Below are 20,893 nucleotides of genomic sequence, written 5' to 3'. Positions count from 1 at the left end.
AGTGATTGAACAGAACAGCCCTTTAATAGGAATCACAGCTTTATTGAGAATCAGCAGTTCATACTGAATCCAGATTTCACACTACTTTGTCTTCTCAGATTTCTGGTGCTTGTACAAGATGGGAGTGATGCCTACTGTGAAATAAATGGAGAGAACTCAGTATTATAGGTGAATTGAGCTGCCTTCACCCATGTTTACTCTAGGATGTTCATTTCTCTTCTGTCAAGAGTACTAAAGAACAGAACCCTGGACACAGAGACATATGTGGTTGGCAGATCTGTCTTCGGGGTAAGTGCTCCTCATTCGCAGTTTTCAGCTGCACTGGCTCCCGTAAACCAGCCTGAGAGAAGAAACAAATATTTGCTGGGGGAAACGGGCCCAGTATCTCTAAAGCTGGCACAGGACAGGAAATGGTGCTGAGGAATGCGGTTTGCTCTTAAAGACAGAGAATGCCAGCAGGGCTGGTCTTTGGATGGCGCGGCTGTTTGAACTGCAGGCTGGCACAGGCTCGCCCCTGTCACTGCAGTGTCTTCACACACCAGGTGCAAAAACAGCAGGGAGGCACAAGGGGCACCTTGCCCTGCCCAGTTGTGGCCAAGAGAAGTGCACCACGTTGGCACCGTGGAGAGCGTCGCTTTGAAAAGGAGCAGACGGTTTTCACACTCAAGGGCCCGACAGCTCAAAAAGCTCTTTCAACAGGCAAGTGGAAAGAAGAGTCATTAGCCCTACGGCAGCACACAAAAAGGTTTTGGATAGAATTAAAAGCGCTGCTCACAGTTCAGTGGAGCACTGTATGTACGTTTCCTATGCAATAGGTACCCTGGCACTCTGCCTGGTGTTTGTGTGGCTGGATCTCGCAGACCAGTGTGAAGTTTCTCTCCTTTGAGCCCGGGGTTGGCGGTGACACTGGCCCTGTGTGCTGTGCTGGAGCCTGGCATGCCGTGGCAGTGAAGTGGGCAGACGGCCAACCCTGCCGCCCTCTGCGATGCACATGTCCCCGGACCGTGCCCTCCTGCCCCAGGGCTCCAGGCTGTTTGCTCTGAGGGTGAACGGGACAGACAGGAAATTCCAGCTGAGGAGAAGAGTGGACTCAGACTCTGTGAGCCTTCACAGGAAGGAGGTCCGTGCCAAGGGGGTTGCCGGGTTCACGTCCAGGCTGTTGCACATCATCAGCGGTGACAAAGTAGAAGGCGTTCTGACTGTGAAATGGCCAGTGTTTTGGGGATATTTTTGCATGGTAAGTCTGTAAATATCTGAATTCAATCTTATTTTAGAAAAAATGAATAATTTCACACAAAGTTGAAGCATTTTACCACAGCATTATTTTTTCATGTATAACCCTTCATTTACCTTCATTATGGGGTTCTTTTTTGTACCTGAACAGCACAAGCCTGTTCCATCAATATAGATGGCCACATTATCAAAACACTAGCATGTCTGTGAACATTAATACACAATGCCACATGTTCTCAGTATTGGAGTTCTCAGCATTCTGAAGTATCAAAAACAGAAACAGCCCTCGCCATGATAAAATTCCAAGTTAAAACCAGGAAGCAGACATGCACAGTAAGCAGTCATGCAAACCAGAACAGATAAATAGCAAAACAGAGTACATACTAGACATAAGTGGGTGAGTGTCCTGTGAAACCTGATATCCCACATGTTCCTCTTTCGCAGTTAACTGTATTTTTAACATCAATGCTAATTGTGTTGGCTGTTTTTGAAACTATTGGAAATGAAAATGTGACAAACCTCAGTCTTCACTGGACTCACAACAGCCTTCATTTTTCTCAAAATCTGATTTGTTTGGGTCATGAAGTTCTTCCAGGACGCCCTCCCCTCCCCAAATTCTCCGAATACTGTATAACTTGGAGCAACATTTGCAGTCACATCAAATAATCACATTTTACTGCAATAAACAAACAGCTCAAGAAAAGACAGAAATATAATGGGTTTTTCAATCATTACACTGATTCAGCTTGAAATGCAGTATGGAATGGAATGTCCACCCTGATGAATGAGGGGTCTGCTTTTGAATCCCAACTAAGTCATGCCAGTTCATGCCAAGTCATTAAACCGCTGCTTCTCTGTATGGAGCTAAGCATTTCAAATTGGGGTCAAGGCCCTCTGCCCAATGCCCAACTGCCAGTCTGCCTGTGGTTAGGGCTAGATTTAGGCATTTCATGTTCTGGCTGCCTTGTGCATCAGAAACTGGATCAAAAATCGCCCTCATGTTAAAGCCCCTCATGTTGTGCTCTGCCGCCTGAATGTTTCATATTATAAATGTTGTCATTCAGACAAAACTGGGCTTTCGTGATAGCATGACCCATACTCCAGAAGAGCAGTAAGAGCTTTTAGATTACTGCTGCAACAGCCAGAGGTGTATGTCTGCAGGTCACTGAGATCGTCACAGCGGCCTCATCGTCCATGAGTGAGTTTCCACACGGCAGCTCTGTGTCAGTGAGAGTTTGCTCAGCATCCTCAGAAATGACTCCTTATCAATCAAAAAACCGTGTCGTTACGGGAGCGTAAACGAGACAAGCCACACAATGCATGGGAACCATGCTCCCAATTGGCTACTCTCTCTGATGAGGGCATGAGGAGGAGGACCACGAGGGGGGCGTCAGCAGGGAGTCCCAGAGGACGGGCAGTGGGCGTGTTCACAGGATGGTCTCAAACTCCTTAACAGAGAGGGGACGACAGGGCTCCTCGTCGGAGGAGAGAGGGAGCGGGGCGTCCCCGGGGCCGTGCGGCAGCCGCTCTGGCCTCCGCAGCACCAGCTCCTGCTGGGTGGGCGAGGGCAGCGAGGCCTCGGAGCTGCCGGGCACGCAGCCGGGCAGGTTGGACAGGGGGAGCAGCGCCACAGGCAGCCGCTGCCGCCCCCCTGCCAGGGACAGGCCCTTGGTGGCGGACACGCTGAGGCTGATGCTGGTGGTGGCCTGCGAGGCCATGCCGCCATAATAACAGCTCCCACCGCTGCTTGTCACCCGCGCCTTCTGCTTCAGGTCCAGCACTAGGCTCCGCCGCAGCCACGCCTTTTTCACCTCCGCTTGCACCTGCACAGGCAGACACAAGTGCACATCCCTGAGTTCACTCACATACAGGCACACAGGCAGAATACAAACTCATATTTACATGCAAAGGCACATAGAGACATACGGGACATAAATATATGCAAACAGACAGTACACATGCAGGCACGTGGACAGATATAGATGCTCTACAGTAGTATGCACATGAACCAGCATAAATGCACACAGAGACATGTCCTCATACTCACCTCCCCATTGCAGAAGCAGTAGATGAATGCCACAAAGAATCCCTGAGGAACAGAGAAGGGCATCATGAGGTAATCTCCAGCTTTTCCATGGTAAGCCTGCAGCCTAAGGCACTACAGAGTTCCCAGAAGTCCAACATTTCTTACTGATTTGGTTCCTTCTAGCCAGACATGATGTATGCACCCACTGTGTCCTAAAATCTCTTGGTGATAAGAGTGATCACCCTGGAGCTGCTTTTGAGCTTCTTCTGTGATATGATGTCAAATATCAGCAGCTTTGCGCTTTCTATAACTTGTGTCAGTATGAGATAGAGAGTTTGCATAAAACACCCATTCTCTGGGGAATTCACATGGTATGATATCTGGTATAGGAGGCAGAACTGAGTTTAGCCCATGGCCCCCATTCCACCCTCTAATATAACCAGTGCATGACGGAAAGCGCTGGGCGAATGCTGGGAGGATGAGTGAGTCTGACCTGCGAGGAGTTGAAGAACATCTCGTAGTGCATCTGCACCTGCCATAGCAGTCCAGTCACCTCCGTGTATGGCATGGCCATGAACACCATGTAGTGCACCCCGAACAGCGGCATCAGCACCAGGGTGGACTTCAACAGCTTCCTGCCCAGATGGACACACAGAGGAATGCCTCAGTCACACGCTCCCTGTATATGCATCATGCCTGTATTTCAAGTACAGGTCATCATATTATCTCCCCAATATCTATAATATATCTCCCCAATAGGTGACCTTATAATGGGTTTCTCCCAAATCTTCCAGTTTCTGAACATTTTGTAACCCCAGTTCACACTGCTGTGGTTAAGTATCCTGCTGTGGTACATGAGCCATGCTCCAGTTGGAGTCATGGCCATGCTGGAGAAGTGTGGATGTGAGTACATTTAGCTGTTAGGCAGCAATGGGACCCTGACCTGTACTGCTGGCGGGGGTCCAGTTTGCCAGTGTTGGTCTCCCACAGTTTGGAGGCCAGCACCCTGACAATGTTGAGAAACAGGAAGAAGTTCACCTGTGGAAATGGGAAGATTGGAGGTCTGATCAGGGTTACTTCCTTTCTTAGCAGTCCATAGATTTCCATTATCAGAATTTAAAATGATTGTTTAAATGTTGGGATATTGGAGAAAGTGCAGAGTGAGTAGTTGATGTATGAGCTACATTAACACTCTTGATATCTGGAATTCATTCAGATGTAACTCATGTGGTCATAACAAATGACTGAGTGAAGAAATAGTTTCTCCTTTTTTAGTCTTCACAAACTGATTGTATGACTAACATCTATACTTAATACATGAATCGCAAGCATGTTAACTACAAATCATTAAAATATGGATCCAACACACAGATGCAGAAAGAGAAAATGTTCTTACAACAATGGCTGCCAGGATAGGAACTTGATAGATCCACTTTAGATTTCCTGCGCTGATGTCCCAGCATCTGCAGACAAAGTGGAGAAACTTATGACTATGTGTACGAGTGCACATGCATGTGAGTGTATGTGTGTGCATTTATGAGGATATGTTTGTGCACATATCTGGGTGGTTTTGTGAACCTGTGTGTGGATGTGTATGATAAATTGGGTGACATCATCACTGATGTGTCTCAGGTTACTCACTGAGTGTCAGCAAGTGACGCACGGGCACTAACCCAAATGGAAACAAACACGGCCGGAACGCCTTCAACAGAGACACACAGAGAGAAGCAGTTATGCACACTGTCTTGCTGTAATGACCTCCAATTTGTGCTTTATGACCTGTTGCTTGTATTCCTGTTGTGTCTTCCACTGCGCTGCAATAACTCAGTCAAACTTTTACAAATTCATACAGAGACGGTTTGTGGTGGATTGCGTGTGTGTGCATGGCCTGTCACACACCCCAGCCAATGATGGTCAGGGCCCACAGGTAGTTCTTGTCTGACAGAAAGGCCATAAATATGAGGCTATGCAGGTAGAGCCCCTCCACCAGGATCCAGTAGTGGTTGGTGGCCAAGAAGTAGAGGAAGAGAGTCACTGCCACCTTACAGCCCACCTAAGGGGAACAGAGAAGGGACAGCCATCACACTCTCAACCCCAGCGACTAGGGGAAACTCATAAGCAACAAGAAAATATCAAGCGAGTGCTATGCATGACTGTGAGAGGTGAAACCACTGACAAGAGCACTGGTGAGAAACCATTTGGCTTTGAGACTTTTATTATACAGCATTGCACCAAAAAATGAAGAATGTGGTCAATGCTGCTGGAGGAAAGGGTGACTCCATAAAGAAGAGACTGAAGGGGGCTGAAGAGAGCAGGACATGATGGCACTGAAAGTGACAGACCATCTGGGGTTTCTGTCCCACGCTGTCGCCTTCAGGCCGGCCCTCGTCAGTAACAGTGTACAGCACGGCGTCCTTCACAAAGATACTGACGGCGCGACACACAAAGGAGGCAAAAAGATGGATGTGGATGTAGTTCCGGGTGCAGTGGAGCCGCCTTCATTAGAGAGGGAAAGAGAAAGACAGAGAAGCAAACATTGACATTCACCTGTGAGACTTCAGGTTCTCGCAGATACAAAATACACACACAAAATGTACAGTATATCACTGGCTCTGACACATAGTTTTTCATCAGGTCGTTTCAGAGAGCACCTTCATGTTCAGGCGTACAAAAAGATGTGTAGACACGCTGTATCTGCACCTCCACACAATACCAGTATTCACAAACCCCACCCACACCCCTTGCACACAGGCCTTGATGTGATCGAGCAGGTCACAGTTTTCACCACCACAACTCCATTCTGGGTGACCCCTTTTTTTCTTCGAATGTGAGAGCACTGATAATGCTGTCATTAAACAAAACAAATATCTGTGATTTACTCTCACAGCTCCACCCCCACACCTTCCTCACATGTTAAACAAAGCGAAAGGTCTAACCCACCCTTCATGCATGCGTATACTGCATGTACATGTTAGGTCCTTAGATCTTTTAAATACAACATCTTTTTGTGGGCAAGCTATTGTGTTCCACATCAAAACAGTGCCATAGGATTATATATATATATATATATATATATATATATATATATATATATATATAAATATATATATATATATATATATATATAGGATATATCGTAACCTCAAAACAATAAGAGTATTAAACCAGGAGTCTGCAGGTCATTACTGATATTTATATTTTACTATGGTTGTCTAATGGACCCTGGCTGTTGTGATTTCCCCTTTGTTGTGTTCCAGGCTGAAACAATTTTCCATGTTTGAAAGAGCTTGACTAATCTATTAAAAGTGGTTAGGAAGTTGAAGTTTCTACCTAGGGTTTTGAGTTATTTTGGAGGCTGGTCATGGGGAATGGGAATGGTCCTTAAATGAATGAACTAATACTATACCTTTAGCCTAGCCCATAAATATGCAAGCAGCATATGTGGAGGTAAAGGATGAGCTACAAGGAGGTAAAAGTGGGAAGATGATGTAATTACCTTGCGGTAATTTCAGAAGGTTGGAACATATACACACACACACAACTATCTATCCTATCTAATGAGGACACAGTCCAAAATAAAAGTCCCAGACATTATAGGAGAAACAAACATACTTATCATATCATCTCAAATCACATGTATGTACTACAGATAAGGATCAGGTTTGGTTAAGGGGCTGGTACAAGCTTTGCTTGAGGTGAGAAGTTACTCAGTTGATCAACATTCAAGATTTGCCTTGTTTATCCCATATTTAACACTATTATGCTGTTTGTCCTCATTCATGTGTTGATGTTATATGCCTGGCTAGATTCAATCAGTTGTAAATCTTTCCGCTGGACATTTATTGAAGTGTTTCAGCCACTGTTGTACTTACTTTGTCATTGTATTTAAATTATTCTACAATCTTGTTATTATTAATTTTTGTATGTTATCTTGGGTGCATACATATTGATAATTTTGCTAAAATCCAAAAGACATTCACGATGTACTAGGTCTAGTTCATACCTATTGAACTAGAATGTGTTTTTTAATGGTATGATACAGAATGATACAGAAAATAACACCCACACGCACATACTAAACTTCCTGTCCACTTGACCATCTGCCATTAGGGAGCTCCCTTTATGTCTTACTTGAAGTAGCAGAGGATGGAGACAGCCACTAACAGGGAGACCAGGGAGATAGAGTACCCAATGGTGTACATCAGATGCAGGCGCTCAAACACCTCCTGAGGGGGGAGACAGTAGACAGAGAGCACTCAGGAGGGGAAGCAAGGGGAATACAGTGGATCAAGAAAGTCTACACATTGGTGTCTTGAAAGCTGAAATCAAGACAAGTGAAGTCAGACTTTCTTTAGCATTATTTACACATTGTAACCAACAATATCTAATTGAAGATCAAATGCCTCAGTTTTTCAAAGAAGTATTAAAATGAAAAACTTTGAATGTCTTGGTTGCAAAAGTCACACCCTTAAATTAATACTTGGTGGAAACACCTTTTGCTTTGATAACTGCAATAAGTCTGTTTGGATAAGACTCTATTAACTTCTCACATCTAGATTTTACCATTTTCTCCCATTCTTCTTTGTTTTAGAGTTCGAGTTCACCTTAAGTGCAAGGGGACCACTTATGAACAGCTTTCTTCAGGTCAGTCCAAAGATTTTCAATGGGGTTGAAGTCCGAGCTCTAACTGGGCGATTCCTGGATATAGTCTTGGCAAGGTGCTGTTGGTGCCATATTTAATCAATTTCTTGATTGTGGTTTTTACTGTGTTTTACTGTGTTTTACTGTGTCAGGCCCTTGATATCTTTTTATAACCCTCTCCAGATCTGTGCTTTTCAATAATTTGATCCTGGAGATGTTTTGGTAGCTCTTAGTTGATAATAGCTGTTTCATTACACTGCCATGCACTAAGAAACAAGGAAATCCACTGAGAACACCTACAGGAGCAAATTATTTTATCGGGAACTAATCAGAATCACTTCAAGTGGTCACAAGTGAAGTCAATTAGCTGTGGCCATGATTTGGATGGCAAACGGTTAGAGCTGAACACAATTCAACTTTCATTAAAAGGGTGTGTAAACTTAACCAGGATGTTTTAATCTTGCTATTTTAAATTAACATTCAGAAATGTGTTGCCTTTTCTTGATGTTGTGGGTTACCATGTCTAAATGAAAGTGGAGAATATCTGATTTAATGGGTTTTCATTTCAGGCCTCAAGGCGTGCTGTTTGTGCATGTGAATGTGAATGTGTGTGTGTGTGTGTGGCATGTCAATGCCTCCCTGTCCTCGTGCCCCAAATCTGTTAGGAGAGCACAATACCAGTGGGCACGTGAACAATCCCTTCTCAAGCCATTGTGACAGTCTGTCACTTTCAATCTCATAAGTCTCTGCATCTTCAGGTGGGAGGACTGCACCACCTGGGTTTCACAGACCACAGTCTGTGGAGTTTTAAACCCATCTTCGCTCACTCATGCCTGATTCTAAACCTAGCTAAAGGAGGTTTGGATTTAAACTGAAAGGCATGAAAACACCATTTGCAGATATTGCAGAGGACCTGAACACCACGAGGTGATTGAAAAGGCACTGTGAGATCCAGTGGCTGATTAGACAATGCAGTTTCACCCATGAGCTGTACAAATGGGTTCTAATTTTCTCATCCATAGAGAGGAGGTCTGTTGGGTAAAAGGGAGACGGTGCCACTGACCTCCTCTTGGTTCCTGCGGTCGGACAACAGGTAGGTGGTACATTCGGTGTAGTTGGCCCAGGTGCGGTTGATGCTGGACACCTGCTCCCAGTTCCCCGAGGCATCACACTGTCGGTAGGCCTGACCTGGGGGACGGCAGGGGGAGGGACACAGTGAAACCAACAGCAGCGATGCTTACAATTGCAAACACTGCTGTAGTGACGCGCACTGTTTTGAAAAAGCTGAAGTGAGTTTTAAATGGTTGGAGAAGCATTGTTCCCCTTGGATGAGAAAATGAGTATGAGATTGAGAGAGAGGGAGTGAGAGGAGGTGAAGACCACAAAGTCCCAAGGGTGCTTTATGTTCTGTGGAAAATAAGAACAATGAGTATTGGAAATCACAAATACACAAAGATACACACAAATGACTATTATAAAAACCTATCTGGATTCAGCAACCATCACAAAATTGAATTGAACTGAATTGAATTGAATTGAATTGAATTGAATTGAACTGAACTTAACTGAACTGAACTGAACTGAACTGAACTGAACTGAACTGAACTGAACTGAATTGAACTGAATTGAATTGAATTGAATTGAATTGAATTGAATTGAATTGAATTGAATTGAATTGAATTGAATTGAATTGAATTAAATTAAATTAAATTAAATTAAATTAAATTAAATTAAATTAAATTGAATTGAATTGAATTGAATTGAATTGAATTGAATTGAATTGAATTGAGCTGAACTGAACTGAACTGAACTGAACTGAACTGAACTGAATTGAATTGAATTGAATTGAACGGAATTGAATTTCTCTATTGCCTTTTCAGGAAATTGTCTAGCATGCACAAGGCTCAGGCTCCTACAAAAACAAAGCAGATCATTGCAATGTAAGAAACACTTGAGTAACCCAGCAGCAGCCATGTCCACAGCAACCATAGCGCTTCCCCTCCTCCCCTCTTCATCATCTCTGAGGCACTCCTGTTAGGGTTAATGGCGTTCTTGGGTGACATGGTGATAATGAATGTCTGACCCATGTCGCACAACGGGGTCGGGGGTGGGGATGTACAATTTCTCTGCATGTGTGAACATCTGATTGTATTGTTGGTGAGTGACACTAACTAGCACTAGGATACAATCAGGACAGCTGGCTCTCAAATCTCTCAGTTATCTCAGATAACGATTGCAAGGCATATTTTAAAATAGCTGATAGATGATGAAAGAGCACCGGGAAGATGATTTTTGGAGCTTTTTACCTTTTTTGCCTTCATTAATGAGTGACACAATAAACATGTTACTGACCATTGTTCTAAAGGAAGTTAAACAGGAGGCCTTCATGGAAACCACAAATTATGGCAGCTATTAACGTCACCTTGTTGAAAGGAGAAAGAAGAAGAAGAGGGGGGAAGAGGATTTCGTTGACACATCTGTTGTTGCCCTGGTGAGATTCACCTCTCCGCTTTTTAAACTGGCTGTTTGTTTCTCTGACATTAATGACATTAATCTCATGTTTAGTGCTTATCCACTCTTCATCCTCCTGGGTAACATTTATATGCCTGGGTCTGCCTAATTTAGTGCCTGGTGCTGTGTTGCTTAAATACAGGCAGTGCAGCACCTCTGCAGACGCTGTAGTGTTTGGGGTGGGGGGGTAAGGCAAGCTAGGAGGGCTGGGGGACACCTCACCTCTGTGGTTGAAGTCGTAGATATAATCAGGGCAGAGGGCAGACACCAGCTGGTTGGGTTTCCCCTTGGGCCAGCAGATTATGCCGTCCCACTCTGGCACACAGTCTGTGTCTGTGAACAGGAACCAGGTATCACTGCATTCTACTGTGGCTCAAAACAATACTAATCAAGCATGGCACATTATGATGAAGTGATACAATATGCCATACGAGACTGGTAGCAATGCTAAGCATATTTATTTTTCAAATGTAATCTTTTATTCTATTGTTGATATCGCTTTTATTTATATTTATATTATGCTGATAATTAAATGGCCTTGGATCATTGTCATTACTGTGTACTTATTTGGCATGTTCCCTTGACTGGGGTGACTTAGAGTTTTAGAAGATACAAAAGCAGGATGAAAAGGTGTGTGCCAAGAAACCTAAAATACGACTAGCCTACATGGCACTACTGATTCCAAAATGGATTCTGTCATTTAGATTCTTTAAAATTATTTTTATTCTCCTCAGGGCATCAGCCTTGCCTACAGCTAATGTAATATGATTAAGAATTGCTATAAAACATGACAAAGCAATTGAACCCAGGCTCCCATTATATTGCTCAGCATCAAGCTTGTGCCTCACTGTTACTATGGTAACTCATATCGCCAGGAAATTGGATCATTGGTGTTGCTGCACCTCGGTGATTGAACCCTAGCAGGGCCCTGAATTTACATTAATATAATCAAAGGATCCAGTGTAGCAGATGCTATCTGGCCATTCTGCTGCTCTTTTTGTTTGTCTCATGCAACACTAACATCACTGAGGTGAGAAGCCTGAGGTGCCCCTCAGATGCCTCTCTCTCAAGTTTCAGTAAGAGGAAGGCTGTTGCGGATTCTCAGTGTACAGTCATTGTACCTTACGTTTACGCATATGTGCGCCCCCCCCCCCCCAGTCAAAACATATCAAAAATGTTAGCAGCAATACAAGGTTGCAGAGATAATGCCATCACGTTGAGTATTTAGCTGCATTCAGCCTGCCCTGTGCTACAGAAGACAAGGCTGTGGAGACAAAGTTCGAGCCAACACCTCTGACTGTCTCCAGCTGGGCGCGAATGTTCCTCTCACACCTGACCCTGGCTCCAATTAGGAGGTAGATCTGCTCGTCCCTGGTGATGACATCATCCGAATCCACCTGTGTTGGAGACAAGACAGCGCACAATCATCATCACAGAGGAAGCACTCCCGAAGCAGCGCTGGTCTCTTACATGTCTGACTCTCCACAGTGCAGTCATAGGGAGGTGTCCTGGTTCCAGCGCCTCTCCTACGCTGCCCTCACATTTATTAAGCGGTTGTCGCTGAAGCTAAATTTGCAAACATATAGGGGTTTAATCCTTTGCCTCCGGGTGTTGTGAAATACTTGCGCAGGAGTGTGATATGTGTCAGACCCTCTCGAAACCCCTTGCAGTGCAGCAGCCTGCTGGAGACCTCTTCACCTGTGCCCCCGCCCGCCAGCCTACAGGCGTGGACAGCTGAACACAGGCCGCTCTGTGGCCCCAAACATTTCGCAACCGCTCCTCAAAACCAGCAGTCCGTCAGTTCTCACACTCAGACAGACTGAGGGATGGGAGGAGGTCAGGGGCACATATCATCGCAGGCTGCAGAAACAAACAGAAAGAACTGGAGGAGGAGAGAAACGGGGACAGCGGGAAGAACAGACTCTCTCTAGACAAACAGCGGCCCCTCAAGGCTCCAGGCCCTGCGCAGCCCAGCGCCTTTATGCTCCACACAAGACGTGCGCTGCTCTGCGGTTTTCACAATATTGACACAATTATCTCCACACAATCAATCACGCTGCCGCTGTCTCCGAGCTGTCGTCAAAAAAAAACAAAAAAAAAAAAACGCTGTCACCGAGAACAAATCATGCTAAACCATAACGATGCCCCAGAAAATGTTTCTTCAGTGTTGTGACCATACATTAGTCATGTGTTTTCATCATATCCATAGAAGTAGAAAGAAATGCATTGCCAGACAGCTCAGGGATCAGAGAGTACACAGTCTGTACTTCAGGGACTTTCACACAAGGAGCAGGCGCCTCAGTGAGATGCTAGATGTGACGTGCGAGTGGCTGTGGTTTGGAGTGATGTCTCACTCCACACGCCAGATTTGCCCAGAGCATGGAAAACGGAGACCTGTCAGACGGGGTGAGTTATTGCTGTTTGCCTGTCCTGGCCATTGTATTCCAGGGAGAGGGAGGAGGCACATGAGACAGAGATGATGAGAAATGGGAAGGGAAGGGAGGGAAGTAGTCCAGGTTTGTGAACACACAGCTTCCCCACAAAGCAGGAGATGATTGGCTAGGTCAGTGTGTATGGGCTCATTTGGGATAAGTAGGGATCTGGCTGCTGTGCTCTCTATGGCAGGCATGTCAATCACTGTGTGTGTGTGTGTGTGTGTGTGTGTGTGTGTGTGTGTGTGTGTGTGTGTCTCAGCCACATCTCTGTGATGTATATCCCCAGACTCATGGAAAACATTTAATATTCTAACATCGTTTAATTGTATATATCTCCCTGTTCATACCTATCGTGATTTTTTTCATCCATATGTTCTGGTAAATATCATCATGTCTTCTTGCTGCTTGGTAGTTATCTGCACATTTTGCTGATGGAGGGGATGTCTGAAAATCAATTAGTGTGTGACAGGTCCCACCATTGTTTTTAATTAGATTCCCTCCCATTGAGGGGTTAAGTCATTTTCTGCTTCACTGACCAAGGAGCACTAAGCCTGGCCTGGGCTGACACTGGCCTACTGCAAAGAGCAAAAGCACACCCGAGCTCAGGTCATTTCTTAGAACTCACAACAGGCTCTGTTTACCTGGAGGGTGAAAGTTCCATCCAGTGGACATAGGACAGCCATTGATTTTAAGCCACCAGTGTCCCCTTCACTCAGCACAAAGGGCATATCTGTGACATTTGTTTGTGGTCTAAAAGGATTTGGAATACAATAAGAAAACTGAAACTGGGAGCAGTTTTTGCTTATCATATATCTCTGTGCGAGTGACAAATGTACTAGGTGTACACTGGACACCTCTGTGTGCGAGAAAAGTGGTCTAAAACTGGAAGTCAAAGCGATTGGCTCATTGACTCACAGTATCAGTGATGGATGGCACACCTCCAGTCTCAGTGCTCAGTCCCCTGTGCTGTGGTCCTGGACTAGAGATTTCCTTCTTTCATTCTCCTCATATCTCCTCATCTCTCCTCATACTCTCCTCATCACCACAGTCAACACTTCAATACCGACTGAACCTGTTCTTGTTTTTATATTTATTTCTTTTTTAAATAACAGAAAATAAATGAATGAATACAAGTATTTAATTGTTCAAGAACAATTAAACAATGACCATTATAATAACAAAACTGATAAAATAATAATAACAAAGCACTTCAGTTTAATGCAATTAAGATGTGATTTCTATTCTATTTATAAATGTCCATAGTAAAATGTATATTTCTACCATGCTGTTGTCTTAAACAGTCGTACATATGTACAAATGAGTAACTGGAATGGCATTTTCCAAACTGTGATTTAATGGCTCATACATTGTCACACAATGACATCACCTTTACACTTGATTATAGCATGTGTATGTTGGCTCCATTTAATTTGTGGCATCTCTAGCTGAAGAGTGCCATTTCTGGATGCATCTGTGCTGCGCTTCCAGTGAAAGCACTGATCAGCCACCATTATAGGCTTGATATCACCTCAATTCTTCTGAATGTCTGTCGAGTTCTGTTAAAGTCTAGCATTCAGAAATGCAGCAAATATGTCAGAGCAAAGGACTGAAAGCGTTGCTTTTCATGAGGACAGCAAGGCAAGTATTTTCTTCTTAAAAATATGTTTCTTAAAGCTGAAGGAATAAAAATTACAGAGACTCAGATTTTCACTTATTATTATTTGAGATGTGATGAAACAGTGGTTCCTATTATGGGAGTAAGTTAATATTTCACATAATAGTACAATCATTTAGCAGACACTGTTGTCCAGAGCAAACTGCATAAGCTACAATTTTATCCATTTATACGGTTTGATATTTACTGACTCAATTATTGGTTAAGTACCTTGCCCAAGGGTAAAATAGCAGTGCCCCTTCAGAGTTGCAAACCAGCAACGTTTTGCTTATGAACGCTGCTCCTTACCACTACAGTCCATGATAATAATGACTGGTATGCTGATCTGAAATCATTCTACAAGTCCCTTTCTTAAAGCTGAAGGCCCATGAGTCAATGCACCAGAGCTGACTGCTCTGCATTGATTTTTACTGGCAAAAAAGGGGGAGTGCCACTAACACAATCAGAGTTTGAATAGCTCTTCATCAACATAAATTAAATTCCCTTTGGAAAATCAGTTTAAGCGCTGCACATTAAAACAACGACCAATCTGAGGCTATTTTAAAACCATCCATCGATAAGCCTGCATTAATATGTATTCAGAGTCCATTCAGTGGATCTGAAATCAAGGCAGTCAATCTTTTATGCTTCTTAAAGATTTACTGTAAAATGAGCTTGGATTAATAGGTTGCACTGATAATTTGTTAAAATGTTATTGATGTGTGTATGCTTCCTTCTAGCTCTACAGTATTGAGATGGAGGTGTGGCGTATCCCCTATCTGGGTAATGCAGAGAGCCTAAGACTGCAGACACGCACCTCTACCCTGTCAAAGTTATCTTGCTGCATTCCTGTTAGGGTCATCTCCCAAGGTCTCTGCTGTGGCAAAAATACAATGGGGTAATATTCATATAGCACTGAATCACATAGCTTTTTGTCTCAAGTGATATTTCTGATTTTGTATTGTTTAGAGTACTTCCTCTGGCGTAAAGATATCTCAAAAGAGAAAACTGTATTTAAGATGCAACAAAAAAAAAAAATGCATTAACAGGAAAATTTACTAAGCACGATGAAAATGCACACAGACACTGTGGACTGGCCTCATTGTAATGCCTGATATCCTGCTTTCAGGTGCTTTCCACAGGCCACACCAAAATCCTCAATAGATGGCCATGGTCATCAGCATATGCAATAACTTTCAGTAAGGTACTTATACCACAATCTCATCTCACAAATTCGCCAGGTTCTGCGTCAACAGAGCTTGGACCCTCATCTCTCTGCACCAATTGAGCCACTAGCATCTCCTATCCCATGTTCCTGAGCTGCTGTCCTTCACCCTTGTTTTTAAAACCTCTGTGGACAACAGCAGGGGTGCATCCACTCACATCTGTTACTCCACTTTGTCCACATCAATTCCACTTTACAGAAATCAGTTTTGGGCGGAGGGGACCTTATTTTCCTTAGAACACCCAGGGAGCACTTATAGGTCTTTGACTGCAGTGACTGCACTTCTTGAATACGATGCCGCCAGGTTCAGTATTCATGATCCAAACATCCTCAACGGCAAATACGACAAATGTCCAGTGTTACTCTCCCGTGGAGAAGCATTCCTCTCATCAAAGGCTATGACTAATACACTCACATTCACTGAAGTTTGAGGGTTTAATTTACAGCTATAGTTGGATACATTGTATACATATCATGATTACAGGAAAGCATTGCTTATATATTTTATCCCTAATTCATTATTACCATCTTGAGCTATAAAAAAAGAAAAACTTACAAGCCAGGACACAGTGACGTTTAAGGTCTGAATCCTACAGGAACATCATCTGAATAACCCGTTGCTTTAATATTGCTCAGTCATACTGCTTTGGGGTGATGTTCACATGTGGAAGCATTTATGTTATTCAGGTCTTGGTTGTTAATCCTTTTATCATTCATTTGATTCTAATTGTGATGTCTAGTGAATCACTCACTTGAAATCACCCTGTCACCTGAACATTTGTGTGTATGAATTGCAGTTGTTAATATATGACTCACCAGTGCATTGACCACTGTCACAGTGAAACAGATGAAGATTGTGATGGCTCCTTTCACAGACGACGTTCTTTCCATTTTGGCCCTAGTGACCCACCCCTTCAAACCTTCAAGACTTCCCTTCGTACTCCAGTTGAAAAGGATCTCAGACTCCTTCGGGGGTTGTCACCCAAACTTGCCAGCTTTGGTCCTGGAGCACACAAGGCATCGTTGTAGCTGCTGTCACCTTGGTACTAACACAATATCCCAGAAATGAGGTAAAGGGAAGATCACAGAAAGTGTGTCTTGGGAATGTCTATTACTTTTTCTCAATGTTCCATCAATGTAATACTCCCATTCAGCCTTGGAACCCTCCTCTTAGCATCTCTGGTACACTGCAGAGATGATGCAAACAGTAGGATTTCAATTTCAGTGGGGGAGCTGAAGTCCTGAATCAAGGTCCCTTCCTCTGGTCATTGCATCACTTTACATGTCTTCATCAGTGCAGTTTGGGCTTCTTCTCTCTCTAGAGATTCGTTTCTCTTTGTCGATGGAGGTGCCCTTGCCTCCTTTGAGCTCCTCTTCCTCTCTGTGCTGTGTGTGTTGTAGAACGGCTGGGAGAGTGAAGCGTGGTATTACTGTCTTCTCTCAGCTCTGGCAGTGCAGCTCCCACCACTGTTGACTGAGAGGGATGAACTGCCCTTCTGGCTCCCACTACCGTTAACTCTTTACTGTCTGAAGGAGATCCCTCTATGTCTTGTCCTCTCTCTCTATCTCCTTTATCTCTCTGCCTCGCACACTCACCCTCTCTCTGTGCTCTCACTGGTCAGAGATGTAATCATTCCCAATGGATTGTATATAAGCTTGAGACCTGTGACTCTGAGCTGTTTGTCCTGTGGTTGAATAGGCTGCTTCCATACATATATATATTTGTGAGGCAGAGAGAAAGATGTCATGTGGCTTCAACCATCAGAACTCTCTGATAGACAGTAATTGGTCTGGCCTTCCATCAATGAATATTGCCAGCCCTCAGTGTCTGCAGCACAAGATAATTTACTTCATGATCTGATCACTCAGACAGAACACCAAAGATAGACTTGGACAACGTTGCCCTCATGTGTAAGTCAGATAGCGTCATCAATCTTGAACACTGACTATCAAAATAGTGCTTAGCTACTTGGACCAACTTATCCTTTAACAGTGTTGCCCTCCTGTGGAAAAGCCATATAATATCATCAATCTAGAATGCTGGCGATTAAAATAGCGCTCAACAGACAAATTTAGTCTTTGACAATGTTGCCCTCCTGTGGCAAATATATGATAATGTTAAGGTGGCAAAGACTAGAGCCATATTACAGAAGTTTCTCCACTGACATCACTGCTCATTTTAAAACAACCGTCCCAGTTCATTGGCACACCACTGGGTGTATTTCACATACTTTTTCTCTTGGCAGTTTTTACACAACAATGAATACTTGATGTCTTCATTATTGCACCATCAGGAACAGAAGAAGGAAACAAAAGAAGAGGAACTGTCAAATTGATGCCAGACATCAAAACATGAAAACATTAACAATTCTTCCTATCAGGTGAGAGCTGTTCAGTCTCATTGGATTTGAGGCCAACAACAGGAAATTTGAGAATTGGGATTAATTACACGATTCTCAGAGGATGCTGTGGAGGTTTGCCTTTATCTTTATATAATTTCACTACATGTGTGTTGTGCATATATTTGTAACACAAACTATGCATATATGCTGTTTATACTCCTAATTGGATTTATGGTGTGATTTCAGGATTGATGTTGATATGTTCTGCTTGTTGCTAAATATCCATCGCAAAAGCGTATTCCCACCATCAACTTTCTTTGACTCAGCATGTGACTCGAAATTAATCTCTTCTGCAGTTATGGTGGCTGAGAGTGATCCTTTAGCCATGCCATCTGTATGTAAGGGCCACCTTTTCTAAATACAGTTATGTGATGAATCAGCATCTACATCCGTTATCATTCATTATTGATCTCAAGGCCCTCTACAGTAGGTGGAGTAAAGCTTTCAGCAACTACTCATGTACAGTGGATCTAGAAAGTCTACACACCCTTTCACAGCTTCTTGTTTTTGGTGTCTAAATGGCTGAAATCAAGACAAGGGAAGTCAGACCTTTTTTTTAGCATTATTTAAACATTGCAACCAACAATATCTAAGTAAAAATTAAATATGTCAGTTTTTCAAAAAAGTATTAAAAATTGAAAACCTTGAATGTCTTGGTTGCTTAAGTCTGCACACCTTTAAATGAGTACTTGGTGGAAGCACCTTTTGCTTTGAAAACTGCAGGAAGGATGTTTGGATAAGACCCTACCAACTTCTCATATCTAGATTTTGCTATTTTCTCCCATTCTCCTTTGCAGTAGAGTTCATTTAAATTGCGAGGGGACAACTTACAAACAGCTCTCTTCAGTTCAGTCCAAATGTTTTCAATGAGGCTGAGGTCAGGGTTCTGACTGGGCCATTCCAGGGCATTGATTTTACTTTTTCAGTCATTCCAATGTGGATTTTTCTGTGTACTTTGGATCATTGCCATGCTGAAAGGTAAAATTCTTCCCCATCTTCAGCTTTTTGCAGACGGTAGCAGGATTTTCTCTAAAATCTATTAATATTTTACACTGTTCAATTTCTCCTCTATCCTCACCAGAGTTCCTGTCCCTGCTGAGGAGAAGCAGCCTCATAGTATGATGCTGCCAACACCATGCTTGACAGGAGGGACTGTGTTCTTAGGCTGATGGGTTGTGTTGGCTTTGCACCAAATATATCATTTAAAATTATGGCCAAAAGGTTCTACCTTTGTCTCCTCAAACCACAAGACCTTTTTCCACATGGCAGCAGGGGATTCAGAGTATCTTTTTGCATCATTCAAACAAGACTATATGTTCTTCTTTGTGAGAAGTGGCTTCCATCTTGCCGCCAGATCCCACAGCTCAGAACTGTGACTTATTGGTACAGACTCTTCCTACCTTACTGATCTCACCATCCTGTCAGATATGAGCCCCCCTGCTGGACTGCTGCACACATTAAAACTGGCTGTAGAACAGCAGAGCTGGCTTGTTGTCAGGAGTGAGCTGTAGCACTGACAGGCCAACAGCAGCCCAAGGGTGAAAAACCCCTATTGATTTTAGGGCATGTCTACTGAGGTGTGTCAGTTTGAAGTCAGTTGAAGAGCTGGTCCACACCCACAACCTTATCATAGGCCAAAAAAGAGCCAAGCTTATACCTTTAAAAGTTAAAGCTGATCATGAGTCTCACCTATGTTACCTGACCACTATATTGGTTCATCTGATTGTACCATCTGTGTCCAAGCCTCTAGCACACAGCTGCTGGACAGATCTGTTTATGGCTAAGAGATGGAGGCCAGGTTCTACACCTCCTACCACACCATGGGATGAGGAACCTGTCTGCTATGGTACACTTAGAGGCAGATCTCTTTCTAAATGTGCTTATGACATGGCCCTAGGGGGGGGCTTTCTTTTTTGAAGTTTTATGTGAAAACCAATGCTGATCAAATGGAATTTTCATATATATATATATATATATACACACACACACACACACACACAAAATATGGCCAAAAGTATGTGGACACCTGACCATCACACTATATGAGCTTATTGGACATCCCATTCCAAAACCATGGGCATTAATATGGACTTACCCCCCCCCCCCACTTTGCAGCTATAACAGCCTCCACTCTTCTGGGAAGGCTTTCCACAAGATTTTGGAGTGTGTCTATGGGAATTTGTGCCTATTCAGCCAAAAGAGCATTTGTGAGGTCTGGCACTGATGTTGGACGAGAAGGCCTGGCTCGCAATCGGCGTTCTAATTCATCCCAAAGGTGTTCAGTGGGGTTGAGGTCAGGGCTCTGTGCGGGCCACTGGAGTTCCTCCACACCAAACTCGTCAAACCATGTCTTTATTGACGTTGCTTTGTGCACAGGGGCATAGTCATGCTGGAACAGAAAAGGGCCTTCCCCAAACTGTTGGCACAAGGTTGGAAGCATACAATTGTCTAAAATGTCTTTAGACAATTGTCTAAATGTTACCCTTCACTGGAACTAAGGGGCCTAGCCAAAACCCTGAAAAACAGCCCCAGACCATTATCCCGCCTCCACCAAACTTTACTGTAGGTACTGTGCATTCCGGTAGATAGCGCTCTCCTGGCGTCCACCAAACCCAGATTTGTCCATCAGACTGCCAGATAGTCAAGCATGATTCATCATTCCAGAGAACGCGTTTCCACTGTTACAGATTCCATGTCAGGACTCAGGCACAGACTCAGACACAGACCATGAGTGCTCTAATTCCAGGCGTTTATTAACAGAATCGT

The 20,893-nt window shown here is 43.6% G+C and overlaps 1 protein-coding gene across 1 annotated transcript; it reads right to left on the bottom strand.

Moving 5' to 3' along the window:
* Positions 1-2,660: 2,660 nt before the first annotated feature.
* Positions 2,661-16,616, bottom strand: pth3r (parathyroid hormone 3 receptor). Its single transcript, XM_036538363.1, has 13 exons — positions 16,542-16,616; positions 11,703-11,808; positions 10,634-10,744; positions 8,964-9,088; positions 7,391-7,485; positions 5,602-5,755; positions 5,159-5,312; positions 4,901-4,961; positions 4,656-4,722; positions 4,203-4,297; positions 3,753-3,894; positions 3,281-3,322; positions 2,661-3,056 (listed from the first exon to the last, which is right to left on the bottom strand). The coding sequence occupies exons 1-13, from the start codon at positions 16,614-16,616 to the stop codon at positions 2,661-2,663; spliced, it is 1,623 nt and encodes a 540-aa protein (XP_036394256.1).
* Positions 16,617-20,893: the final 4,277 nt, after the last annotated feature.

This window comes from Megalops cyprinoides, chromosome 1 (genome assembly GCF_013368585.1).
Source record: "Megalops cyprinoides isolate fMegCyp1 chromosome 1, fMegCyp1.pri, whole genome shotgun sequence".
Lineage (NCBI taxonomy): Eukaryota > Metazoa > Chordata > Actinopteri > Elopiformes > Megalopidae > Megalops > Megalops cyprinoides.
Note: the sequence above shows the minus strand (reverse complement) of the source record. Positions and strands in the feature narration are given on the sequence as shown.